The sequence below is a fragment of the Eucyclogobius newberryi genome, unplaced genomic scaffold (genome assembly GCF_026437365.1).
Source record: "Eucyclogobius newberryi isolate DKJ021-1_F unplaced genomic scaffold, fEucNew1.0.hap1 SCAF_6, whole genome shotgun sequence".
Classification (NCBI taxonomy): domain Eukaryota; kingdom Metazoa; phylum Chordata; class Actinopteri; order Gobiiformes; family Gobiidae; genus Eucyclogobius; species Eucyclogobius newberryi.
This window is the reverse complement of record NW_027316278.1, coordinates 611,822-625,060: the sequence shown is the minus strand read 5'-3', so window position 1 is coordinate 625,060 and position 13,239 is coordinate 611,822. Positions and strand designations below refer to the sequence as shown.

Below are 13,239 nucleotides of genomic sequence, written 5' to 3'. Positions count from 1 at the left end.
GTGCCGGGGGTTCCTGTACAGGTCTTATACTGAGAGTCATGTGGTGCTGGGGGTTCCTGTACAGGTCTTATACTGAGAGTCATGTGGTGCCTGAGGTTCCTGTACAGGTCTTATACTGAGAGTCATGTGGTGCCTGAGGTTCCTGTACAGGTCTTATACTGAGAGTCATGTGGTGCCTGAGGTTCCTGTACAGGTCTTATACTGAGAGTCATGTGGTGCCTGAGGTTCCTGTACAGGTCTTATACTGAGAGTCATGTGGTGCCTGAGGTTCCTGTACAGGTCTTATACTGAGAGTTATGTGGTGCCTGAGGTTCCTGTACAGGTCTTATACTGAGAGTCATGTGGTGCCTGAGGTTCCTGTACAGGTCTTATACTGAGAGTCATGTGGTGCCTGAGGTTCCTGTACAGGTCTTATACTGAGAGTCATGTGGTGCCGGGGGTTCCTGTACAGGTCTTAAACTGAGAGTCATGTGGTGCCTGAGGTTCCTGTACAGGTCTTATACTGAGAGTCATGTGGTGCCTGAGGTTCCTGTACAGGTCTCATACTGAGAGTCATGTGGTGCCGGGGGTTCCTGTACAGGTCTTATACTGAGAGTCATGTGGTGCCGGGGGTTCCTGTACAGGTCTTATACTGAGAGTCATGTGGTGCCGGGGGTTCCTGTACAGGTGTTATACTGAGAGTCATGTGGTGCCTGAGGTTCCTGTACAGGTCTTATACTGAGAGTCATGTGGTGCCTGAGGTTCCTGTACAGGTCTTATACTGAGAGTCATGTGGTGCCGGGGGTTCCTGTACAGGTCTTATACTGAGAGTCATGTGGTGCCTGAGGTTCCTGTACAGGTCTCATACTGAGAGTCATGTGGTGCCGGGGGTTCCTGTACAGGTCTTATACTGAGAGTCATGTGGTGCCGGGGGTTCCTGTACAGGTCTTATACTGAGAGTCATGTGGTGCCGGGGGTTCCTGTACAGGTGTTATACTGAGAGTCATGTGGTGCCTGAGGTTCCTGTACAGGTCTTATACTGAGAGTCATGTGGTGCCTGAGGTTCCTGTACAGGTCTTATACTGAGAGTCATGTGGTGCCTGAGGTTCCTGTACAGGTCTTATACTGAGAGTTATGTGGTGCCTGAGGTTCCTGTACAGGTCTTACTGCAGATGACAGACGCTTGAGTCATGAGGAGGAAGTGAAGAATCCCTGGCTCAAATCTGTTCTTACAACATGGAAGGAGCTGGTCAGAACAAACTAAATGAACACAGATGTTACAATCTTAAACTGGTAAAGTTTTATGACCAAAAGTTTTGTACAAGTAGAACTGACCTAGAGTCAAGGTCTGGAGGACAAAAGGTCTAAAGGTTTTTCACCAGATGTAAAAGAGAATCACATGAAAAGATTTGAAATGTGGAAAGAGAAACAGACTTTTATAGTTTTATAATCAAGACATGAAACAAGGTCATGACCTTTATAACCACTGGGGATATAGGGATTGATAGCAACTTAAAGTTTCAAAGTCATGTAAAGTACATCTGTTCATGAGACAAGAACTGTCACAACAAGCGGCTCTGCCGTACTTACATATGTATGTAAGTACATGTACTTACATACATGTACTTACATACATGTATGTAAGTACATGTATGTAAGTACATGTACTTACATACATGTACTTACATACATGTATGTAAGTACATGTACTTACATACATGTACTTACATACATGTATGTAAGTACATGTACTTACATACATGTACTTACATACATGTATGTAAGTACATGTATGTAAGTACATGTACTTACATACATGTACTTACATACATGTATGTAAGTACATGTATGTAAGTACATGTACTTACATACATATGTATGTAAGTACATGTATGTAAGTACATGTATGTAAGTACATGTACTTACATACATGTATGTAAGTACGGCAGAGCCGCTTTATGTGACAGTTCTCGTCTTATGAACAGCACAAACTTGTTACATTTGATAATTTTGTAAATTTGAGAACATTGAAACTGTTTTTTAAATGTTTACATCATCATGCGCCACAAACACCAGAGCCTCTGTGAGTGGGACTGTGTGGTTCCAAACACCAGAGCCTCTGTGAGTGGGACTGTGTGGTTCCAAACACCAGAGCCTCTGTGAGTGGGACTGTGTGGTTCCAAACACCAGAGCCTCTGTGAGTGGGACTGTGTGGTTCTAAACACCAGAGCCTCTGTGAGTGGGGACTGTGTGGTTCCAAACACCAGAGCCTCTGTGAGTGGGACTGTGTGGTTCCAAACACCAGAGCCTCTGTGAGTGGGGACTGTGTGGTTCCAAACACCAAAGCCTCTGTGAGTGGGGACTGTGTGGTTCCAAACACCAGAGCCTCTGTGAGAGGGGACTGTGTGGTTCTAAACACCAGAGCCTCTGTGAGAGGGGACTGTGTGGTTCCAAACACCAGAGCCTCCTTCAGAGGTGACCTGACCTCTGACCCTCACTCAGAGGTGACCTGACCTCTGACCCTCACTCAGAGGTGACCTGACCTCTGACCCTCACTCAGAGGTGACCTGACCTCTGACCCTCACTCAGAGGTGACCTGACCTCTGACCCTCACTCAGAGGTGACCTGACCCTCACTCAGAGGTGACCTGACCTCTGACCCTCACTCAGAGGTGACCTGACCTCTGACCCTCACTCAGAGGTGACCTGACCTCTGACCCTCACTCAGAGGTGACCTGACCTCTGACCCTCACTCAGAGGTGACCTGATCGTGGCTGGTCCAGAGGCGCTGGACGATACTAATCAGGAAACATTAGTCTTAAATCATCTGCACAGAAAAACAACACAGATATTATTGACATGACATGACCTATGACCTATGACCTCTTTTCTGTTCCAGGCCACATTATAATGGACATTCAAAAATGGAAAAGATTACGGACTAAATTTGAAAATGGACACATTTTGCTGGACGACTTTTTCTGTGTCAACTCTCGATGTTCTATGTGTTGTTTTGATATCGAAACGGCTCCTAAACAGTGTTTGTAACATGACATTTCAGAGACCAATCACAGAGAGCGAGGAGGGACCATGTGCTCCACCTGTTCTTAACCCCGCCTTTTGCAGGTCCCCCATGTCCAGTCCAACTCCTCAGCGCAGAGCTCCTCCTGGACCCCCCAGACCTGGAGGACGACCCGGTCCTGGACAAGGACCAGCTCCAGGTCGACCTGTAGTGTCCCCCGACCCGAGTGCACCCAGCCGACCCAACAGGGCCCCGCCCCCCGGAGTGCCCAGGTAAGTCCTGGTTTAGTCCTGGTTTAGTCCTGGTTTGGACCTGGTTTAGTCCTGGTTTAGTCTAGGTTTAGTCCTGGTTTAGACCTGGTTTAGTCCTGGTTTAGTCCTGGTTTAGTCCTGGTTTAGTCCTGGTTTGGACCTGGTTTAGTCCTGGTTTAGTCTAGGTTTAGTCCTGGTTTAGGCCTGGTTTAGTCCTGGTTTAGTCCTGGTTTAGTCCTGGTTTAGACCTGGTTTAGTCCTGGTTTAGTCCTGGTTTAGTCCTGGTTTAGACCTGGTTTAGTCCTGGTTTGGACCTGGTTTAGTCTAGGTTTAGTCCTGGTTTAGTTCTGGTTTATTTCTGGTTTAGTCCTGGTTTAGACCTGGTTTAGTCCTGGTTTAGTCCTGGTTTAGTCCTGGTTTAGTCCTGGTTTGGACCTGGTTTAGTCCTGGTTTAGTCTAGGTTTAGTCCTGGTTTAGGCCTGGTTTAGTCCTGGTTTAGTCCTGGTTTAGTCCTGGTTTAGACCTGGTTTAGTCCTGGTTTAGTCCTGGTTTAGTCCTGGTTTAGACCTGGTTTAGTCCTGGTTTGGACCTGGTTTAGTCTAGGTTTAGTCCTGGTTTAGTTCTGGTTTATTTCTGGTTTAGTCCTGGTTTAGACCTGGTTTAGTCCTGGTTTAGACCTGGTTTAGTCCTGGTTTAGTCCTGGTTTAGTCCTGGTTTAGACCTGGTTTGGACCTGGTTTAGACCTGGTTTAGTCTAGGTTTAGTCCTGGTTTAGACCTGGTTTAGTCCTGGTTTAGTCCTGGTTTAGACCTGGTTTAGTCCTGGTTTGGACCTGGTTTAGCCCTGGTTTAAACCTGGTTTAGACCTGGTTTAGTCCTGGTTTGGACCTGGTTTAGACCTGGTTTAGTCCTGGTTTAGTCCTGGTTTAGTCCTGGTTTAGACCCAGTTTAGACCTGGTTTAGTCCTGGTTTAGTCCTGGTTTAGACCTAGTTTAGACCTGGTTTAGTCCTGGTTTAGACCTGGTTTAGTCCTGGTTTAGTCCTGGTTTAGACCTGGTTTTGACCTGGTTTGGACCTGGTTTAGACCTGGTTTAGTCTAGGTTTAGTCCTGGTTTAGACCTAGTTTAGTCCTGGTTTAGTCCTGGTTTAGACCTGGTTTAGTCCTGGTTTAGACCCAGTTTCGACCTGGTTTAGTCCTGGTTTAGTCCTGGTTTGGACCTGGTTTGGACCTTGTTTAGTCCTGGTTTAGTCCTGGTTTAGTCCTGGTTTAGACCTGGTTTAGTCTAGGTTTAGTCCTGGTTTAGACCTGGTTTAGACCTGGTTTAGTCCTGGTTTAGACCTGGTTTGGACCTGGTTTGGACCTGGTTTAGTCCTGGTTTAGTCCTGGTTTAGACCTGGTTTAGTCCTGGTTTAGTCCTGGTTTAGACCTGGTTTAGTCCTGGTTTAGACCTGGTTTAGTCCTGGTTAAGTCTAGGTTTAGTCCTGGTTTAGACCTGGTTTAGTCCTGGTTTAGTCCTGGTTTAGTCCTGGTTTTGACCTGGTTTAGTCCTGGTTTAGACCTGGTTTAGTCCTGGTTTAGTCCTGGTTTAGTCCTGGTTTGGACCTGGTTTGGACCTGGTTTAGTCCTGGTTTAGTCCTGGTTTAGTCCTGGTTTAGACCTGGTTTAGTCCTGGTTTGGACCTGGTTTAGTCTAGGTTTAGTCCTGGTTTAGTTCTGGTTTATTTCTGGTTTAGTCCTGGTTTAGACCTGGTTTAGACCTGGTTTCGACCTGGTTTAGACCTGGTTTAGTCTAGGTTTAGTCCTGGTTTAGACCTGGTTTAGTCCTGGTTTAGTCCTGGTTTAGTCCTGGTTTAGTCCTGGTTTAGACCTGGTTTAGTCCTGGTTTAGTCCTGGTTTAGTCCTGGTTTAGTCCTGGTTTATTTCTGGTTTAGTCCTGGTTTATTTCTGGTTTAGTCCTGGTTTAGACCTGGTTTAGTCCTGGTTTGGACCTGGTTTAGTCTAGGTTTAGTCCTGGTTTAGTTCTGGTTTATTTCTGGTTTAGTCCTGGTTTAGACCTGGTTTAGACCTGGTTTAGTCCTGGTTTAGTCCTGGTTTAGACCTGGTTTGGACCTGGTTTAGACCTGGTTTAGTCCTGGTTTAGTCCTGGTTTAGACCTGGTTTAGTCCTGGTTTAGACCTGGTTTAGTCCTGGTTTAGTCCTGGTTTAGTCCTGGTTTATTTCTGGTTTAGTCCCGGTTTAGACCTGGTTTAGTCCTGGTTTAGTCCTGGTTTAGTCCTGGTTTAGTCCTGGTTTAGACCTGGTTTAGTCCTGGTTTAGACCTGGTTTAGTCCTGGTTTATTTCTGGTTTAGTCCTGGTTTAGTCCCGGTTTAGACCTGGTTTAGTCCCGGTTTAGTCCTGGTTTAGACCTGGTTTAGTCCTGGTTTAGTCCTGGTTTAGTCCTGGTTTAGTCCTGGTTTAGACCTGGTTTAGTCCTGGTTTAGTCCTGGTTTAGTCCTGGTTTAGTTCTGGTTTAGTCCTGGTTTAGTCCTGGTTTAGTCCTGGTTTAGTCCTGGTTTAGTTCTGGTTTAGTCCTGGTTTAGTCCTGGTTTAGTTCTGGTTTAGTCCTGGTTTAGTCCTGGTTTAGACCTGGTTTAGTCCTGGTTTAGACCTGGTTTAGTCCTGGTTTAGTCCTGGTTTAGACCTGGTTTAGTCCTGGTTTAGTCCTGGTTTAGTCCTGGTTTAGTCCTGGTTTAGTTCTGGTTTAGTCCTGGTTTAGTCCTGGTTTAGTCCTGGTTTAGACCTGGTTTAGTCCTGGTTTAGTCCTGGTTTAGACCTGGTTTAGTCCTGGTTTAGTCCTGGTTTAGTCCTGGTTTATTTCTGGTTTAGTCCCGGTTTAGACCTGGTTTAGTCCCGGTTTAGTCCTGGTTTAGACCTGGTTTAGTCCTGGTTTAGTCCTGGTTTAGTCCTGGTTTAGTCCTGGTTTAGACCTGGTTTAGTCCTGGTTTAGTCCTGGTTTAGTCCTGGTTTAGTCCTGGTTTAGTTCTGGTTTAGTCCTGGTTTAGTCCTGGTTTAGTCCTGGTTTAGTCCTGGTTTAGTTCTGGTTTAGTCCTGGTTTAGTCCTGGTTTAGTTCTGGTTTAGTCCTGGTTTAGTCCTGGTTTAGTCCTGGTTTAGTTCTGGTTTAGTCCTGGTTTAGTCCTGGTTTAGTCCTGGTTTAGTCCTGGTTTAGTTCTGGTTTAGTCCTGGTTTAGTCCTGGTTTAGTTCTGGTTTAGTCCTGGTTTAGTCCTGGTTTAGTCCTGGTTTAGTTCTGGTTTAGTCCTGGTTTAGTCCTGGTTTAGTCCTGGTTTAGTCCTGGTTTAGTTCTGGTTTAGTCCTGGTTTAGTTCTGGTTTAGTCCTGGTTTAGTCCTGGTTTAGTCCTGGTTTAGTTCTGGTTTAGTCCTGGTTTAGTTCTGGTTTAGTCCTGGTTTAGTCCTGGTTTAGTCCTGGTTTAGTTCTGGTTTAGTCCTGGTTTAGTCCTGGTTTAGTTCTGGTTTAGTCCTGGTTTAGTCCTGGTTTAGACCTGGTTTAGTCCTGGTTTAGACCTGGTTTAGTCCTGGTTTAGTCCTGGTTTAGACCTGGTTTAGTCCTGGTTTAGTCCTGGTTTAGTCCTGGTTTAGTCCTGGTTTAGTCCTGGTTTAGTTCTGGTTTAGTCCTGGTTTAGTCCTGGTTTAGTCCTGGTTTAGACCTGGTTTAGTCCTGGTTTAGTCCTGGTTTAGACCTGGTTTAGTCCTGGTTTAGTCCTGGTTTAGTCCTGGTTTATTTCTGGTTTAGTCCCGGTTTAGACCTGGTTTAGTCCCGGTTTAGTCCTGGTTTAGACCTGGTTTAGTCCTGGTTTAGTCCTGGTTTAGTCCTGGTTTAGACCTGGTTTAGTCCTGGTTTAGTCCTGGTTTAGTCCTGGTTTAGTTCTGGTTTAGTCCTGGTTTAGTCCTGGTTTAGTCCTGGTTTAGTCCTGGTTTAGTCCTGGTTTAGTCCTGGTTTAGTTCTGGTTTAGTCCTGGTTTAGTCCTGGTTTAGTCCTGGTTTAGTTCTGGTTTAGTCCTGGTTTAGTCCTGGTTTAGTCCTGGTTTAGTCCTGGTTTAGTTCTGGTTTAGTCCTGGTTTAGTCCTGGTTTAGTTCTGGTTTAGTCCTGGTTTAGTCCTGGTTTAGTCCTGGTTTAGTTCTGGTTTAGTCCTGGTTTAGTCCTGGTTTAGTCCTGGTTTAGTCCTGGTTTAGTTCTGGTTTAGTCCTGGTTTAGTTCTGGTTTAGTCCAGTCTCGTTGTTGCTGTTTCAGAATTTCTGTCAATGACCAGTGAGGAATCAGCCAATGGTACGTCAGCATTTGTGAGTCATCGTCCAATCCCTCACTGCTCTGTCTGTGCGCCCGCCCCTCTACTCTCCTAAGCCCCGCCCCTCTACTCTCCTAAGCCCCGCCCCTCTACTCTCCTAAGCCCCGCCCCTCTACTGTCCTAAGCCCCGCCCCTCCACTGTCCTAAGCCCCGCCCCTCTACTCTCCTAAGCCCCGCCCCTCTACTCTCCTAAGCCCCGCCCCTCTACTCTCCTAAGCCCCGCCCCTCTACTGTCCTAAGCCCCGCCCCTCTCCCGTCCTAAGCCCCGCCCCTCCACTGTCCTAAGCCCCGCCCCTCTCCCGTCCTTAGCCCCGCCCCTCCACTGTCCTAAGCCCCGCCCCTCTCCCGTCCTTAGCCCCGCCCCTCTCCTGTCCTAAGCCCCGCCCCTCTCCTTTCCTAAGCCCCGCCCCTCTCCCGTCCTAAGCCCCGCCCCTCTCCTGTCCTAAGCCCCGCCCCTCTCCTGCCCTAAGATCCGCCCCTGTCCTAAGCCCCGCCCCTCTCCTGTCCTAAGCCCCGCCCCTCTCCCGTCCTAAGACCCGCCCCTCTCCTGCCCTAAGACCCGCCCCTCTCCTGCCCTAAGACCCGCCCCTCTCCTGTCCTAAGACCCGCCCCTCTCCTGTCCTAAGACCCGCCCCTCTCCTGTCCTAAGACCCGCCCCTCTCCTGCCCTAAGACCCGCCCCTCTCCTGTCCTAAGCCCCGCCCCTCTCCTGTCCTAAGACCCGCCCCTCTCCTGTCCTAAGACCCGCCCCTCTCCTGTCCTAAGCCCCGCCCCTCTCCTGTCCTAAGACCCGCCCCTCTCCTGCCCTAAGACCCGCCCCTCTCCTGTCCTAAGCCCCGCCCCTCTCCTGTCCTAAGACCCGCCCCTCTCCCGTCCTAAGACCCGCCCCTCTCCTGCCCTAAGACCCGCCCCTCTCCTGCCCTAAGACCCGCCCCTCTCCTGCCCTAAGACCCGCCCCTCTCCTGTCCTAAGCCCCGCCCCTCTCCCGTCCTAAGACCCGCCCCTCTCCTGCCCTAAGACCCGCCCCTCTCCTGCCCTAAGACCCGCCCCTCTCCTGCCCTAAGACCCGCCCCTCTCCTGTCCTAAGACCCGCCCCTCTCCTGCCCTAAGACCCGCCCCTCTCCTGTCCTAAGACCCGCCCCTCTCCTGTCCTAAGACCCGCCCCTCTCCCGTCCTAAGACCCGCCCCTCTCCTGCCCTAAGACCCGCCCCTCTCCTGCCCTAAGACCCGCCCCTCTCCTGCCCTAAGACCCGCCCCTCTCCTGTCCTAAGCCCCGCCCCTCTCCCGTCCTAAGACCCGCCCCTCTCCTGCCCTAAGACCCGCCCCTCTCCTGCCCTAAGACCCGCCCCTCTCCTGCCCTAAGACCCGCCCCTCTCCTGCCCTAAGACCCGCCCCTCTCCTGTCCTAAGCCCCGCCCCTCTCCCGTCCTAAGACCCGCCCCTCTCCTGCCCTAAGACCCGCCCCTCTCCTGCCCTAAGACCCGCCCCTCTCCTGCCCTAAGACCCTCCCCTCTCCTGTCCTAAGACCCGCCCCTCTCCTGTCCTAAGCCCCGCCCCTCTCCTGTCCTAAGCCCCGCCCCTCTCCCGTCCTAAGCCCCGCCCCTCTCCTGTCCTAAGCCCCGCCCCTCTCCTGCCCTAAGATCCGCCCCTGTCCTAAGCCCCGCCCCTCTCCTGTCCTAAGCCCCGCCCCTCTCCCGTCCTAAGACCCGCCCCTCTCCTGCCCTAAGACCCGCCCCTCTCCTGCCCTAAGACCCGCCCCTCTCCTGTCCTAAGACCCGCCCCTCTCCTGTCCTAAGACCCGCCCCTCTCCTGTCCTAAGACCCGCCCCTCTCCTGCCCTAAGACCCGCCCCTCTCCTGTCCTAAGCCCCGCCCCTCTCCTGTCCTAAGACCCGCCCCTCTCCCGTCCTAAGACCCGCCCCTCTCCTGCCCTAAGACCCGCCCCTCTCCTGCCCTAAGACCCGCCCCTCTCCTGCCCTAAGACCCGCCCCTCTCCTGTCCTAAGCCCCGCCCCTCTCCCGTCCTAAGACCCGCCCCTCTCCTGCCCTAAGACCCGCCCCTCTCCTGCCCTAAGACCCGCCCCTCTCCTGCCCTAAGACCCGCCCCTCTCCTGTCCTAAGACCCGCCCCTCTCCTGTCCTAAGCTCCAGCTTTTACTTTTCCTAACTCCTGCCCCTAATCGTCCTAAGCCCCGCCCCTCTCCTGCCCTAAGACCCGCCCCTCTCCTGCCCTAAGACCCGCCCCTCTCCTGCCCTAAGACCCGCCCCTCTCCTGTCCTAAGACCCGCCCCTCTCCTGTCCTAAGCTCCAGCTTTTACTTTTCCTAACTCCTGCCCCTAATCGTCCTAAGCCCCGCCCCTTAGCTATCCTAAGCCCCGCCCTTTACAGAGGCGTCACTGTGAAACTAGAGTCTGCTTCCTGTTCCTCTGACCTCTGACCTCTGACCTCTCTCTCCTCACAGCCGGCCGAGCAGAGGTGAGAGTCCTCAGTCCTCCATCGACGGCTGAGCGTCCAATCAGAGCTCAGCCTGAGGTCATGTGACGTTTACAGCAGCTCATCGTTCTGTTCTCCACAAAACACTGTAGAAGAAACATATGTGTCATGTTTATTTATTTCATAGTTATTTATCCAAAAGGCTGTGGTTTAGACCTGGTTTAGACCTGGTTTAGACCCGGTTTAGACCCGGTTTAGACCAGGTTTAGACCAGGTTTAGACCAGGTTTAGACCCGGTTTAGACCCGGTTTAGACCAGGTTTAGACCCGGTTTAGACCAGGTTTAGACCCGGTTTAGACCCGGTTTAGACCAGGTTTAGACCAGGTTTAGACCCGGTTTAGACCAGGTTTAGACCCAGTTTAGACCAGGTTTAGACCAGGTTTAGACCCGGTTTAGACCCAGTTTAGACCAGGTTTAGACCCGGTTTAGACCTGGTTTAGACCAGGTTTAGACCCGGTTTAGACCCGGTTTAGACCAGGTTTAGACCCGGTTTAGACCCGGTTTAGACCAGGTTTAGACCCGGTTTAGACCCGGTTTAGACCCGGTTTAGACCAGGTTTAGACCCGGTTTAGACCCGGTTTAGACCAGGTTTAGACCAGGTTTAGACCCGGTTTAGACCAGGTTTAGACCAGGTTTAGACCCGGTTTAGACCAGGTTTAGACCCGGTTTAGACCCGGTTTAGACCAGGTTTAGACCAGGTTTAGACTCGGTTTAGACCCGGTTTAGACCAGGTTTAGACCCGGTTTAGACCCGGTTTAGACCAGGTTTAGACCTGGTTTAGACCAGGGTTTAGACCCGGTTTAGACCAGGTTTATACCAGGTTTAGACCAGGTTTAGACCCGGTTTAGACCCGGTTTAGACCCGGTTTAGACCAGGTTTAGACCCGGTTTAGACCAGGTTTAGACCCGGTTTAGACCCGGTTTAGACCAGGTTTAGACCAGGTTTAGACCAGGTTTAGACCAGGTTTAGACCCGGTTTAGACCCGGTTTAGACCAGGTTTAGACCCGGTTTAGACCCGGTTTAGACCCGGTTTAGACCCGGTTTAGACCAGGTTTAGACCAGGTTTAGACCAGGTTTAGACCAGGTTTAGACCCGGTTTAGACCCGGTTTAGACCAGGTTTAGACCAGGTTTAGACCAGGTTTAGACCCGGTTTAGACCCGGTTTAGACCAGGTTTAGACCAGGTTTAGACCAGGTTTAGACCAGGTTTAGACCCGGTTTAGACCCGGTTTAGACCAGGTTTAGACCCGGTTTAGACCCGGTTTAGACCCGGTTTAGACCCGGTTTAGACCAGGTTTAGACCCGGTTTAGACCAGGTTTAGACCCAGTTTAGACCAGGTTTAGACCAGGTTTAGACCCGGTTTAGACCAGGTTTAGACCAGGTTTAGACCCGGTTTAGACCAGGTTTAGACCCAGTTTAGACCCGGTTTAGACCAGGTTTAGACCAGGTTTAGACCCAGTTTAGACCAGGTTTAGACCCGGTTTAGACCCGGTTTAGACCAGGTTTAGACCCGGTTTAGACCCGGTTTAGACCAGGTTTAGACCTGGTTTAGACCAGGGTTTAGACCCGGTTTAGACCAGGTTTAGACCAGGTTTAGACCCGGTTTAGACCCGGTTTAGACCCGGTTTAGACCAGGTTTAGACCCGGTTTAGACCCGGTTTAGACCCGGTTTAGACCCGGTTTAGACCAGGTTTAGACCCGGTTTAGACCCGGTTTAGACCCGGTTTAGACCAGGTTTAGACCAGGTTTAGACCCGGTTTAGACCCGGTTTAGACCAGGTTTAGACCCGGTTTAGACCCGGTTTAGACCCGGTTTAGACCAGGTTTAGACCAGGTTTAGACCAGGTTTAGACCAGGTTTAGACCAGGTTTAGACCCGGTTTAGACTCGGTTTAAACCCGGTTAGGACCAGGTTTAGACCCGGTTTAGACCAGGGTTAGACCTGGTTTAGACCAGGGTTTAGACCCGGTTTAGACCCGGTTTAGACCCGGTTTAGACCAGGATTAGACCAGGTTTAGACCAGGTTTAGACCCGGTTTAGACCCGGTTTAGACCCGGTTTAGACCAGGTTTAGACCCGGTTTAGACCCGGTTTAGACCAGGTTTAGACCAGGTTTAGACCAGGTTTAGACCCAGTTTAGACCAGGTTTAGACCCGGTTTAGACCCGGTTTAGACCAGGTTTAGACCCGGTTTAGACCTGGTTTAGACCTGGTTTAGACCCTTTTTGGAGTAGATTTTCTCAGAGATGTTTACACTTCGTCAGAAAGATTTATCTGTAATTTATGAATAATTGATTGAAAATGTATCATTTATGATCTGAAGCACAAAACGTTTTCTTTGCACTTTTCATTTGAATGTTGGCGTGAGACGTCGCGCTCACACATCTCTTCTCTCTCTATATATGAGTCATAAATATTGTGGTAAACGACAGCTCTGAAGACTTAGCAATAAATAAATGGTACAATGATCTACAAAGTGAATATTTATAATTACGTTCAAATATCGATCTCTTAAATGTGTTTAAATACAATTCAAAATTAGGTTTGGCCCTCGACTCTTTAATACATATTCATGTTTATCCTCCTACTGCGACTGGCTCCTCCTACTGCGACTGGCTCCTCCTACTGCGACTGGCTCCTCCTTCTGCGACTGGCTCCTCCTACTGCGACTGGCTCCTCCTACTGTGACTGTGACTGGCTCCTCCTACTGTGACTGGCTCCTCCTACTGTGACTGTGACTGGCTCCTCCTACTGCGACTGGCTCCTCCTACTGCGACTGGCTCCTCCTACTGTGACTGTGACTGGCTCCTCCTACTGTGACTGGCTCCTCCTACTGTGACTGTGACTGGCTCCTCCTACTGCGACTGGCTCCTCCTACTGCGACTGTGACTGGTCTCGTACAAACTCTGGTGGTCACATGGTTTTGGAAGAGTTTAAGCGTTTGTTTGGCCTGTTCCTGGTGTTGTGTTCGTGGACTCTGTGGGACTCTGGGACTCTGTGGGACTCTGTGGGACTCTGTGGGACTCTGTGGGACTCTGTGGGACTCTGTAGGACTCTGTGGGACTCTGTGGGACTCTGTAGGACTCTGTAGGACTCTGGGACTCTGTGGGACTCTGTAGGACTCTGGGACTCTGGGACTCTGTGGGACTCTGTAGGACTCTGTG

The 13,239-nt window shown here is 50.4% G+C and overlaps 1 protein-coding gene across 1 annotated transcript in view; it reads left to right on the top strand.

Moving 5' to 3' along the window:
• The window catches only part of LOC140346746 (dynamin-1-like), a 64,567-nt gene extending 54,357 nt beyond the window's left edge, over positions 1-10,210 (top strand). Inside the window, exons 21-22 of the mRNA XM_072432931.1 lie at positions 3,105-3,272; positions 10,048-10,210. Coding sequence (XP_072289032.1) covers positions 3,105-3,272; positions 10,048-10,093 — 214 coding nt within the window. The 3' untranslated portion in view covers positions 10,094-10,210. The remainder of the gene's footprint in view (positions 1-3,104; positions 3,273-10,047) is intronic.
• The last annotated feature ends 3,029 nt before the right edge of the window (positions 10,211-13,239 follow it).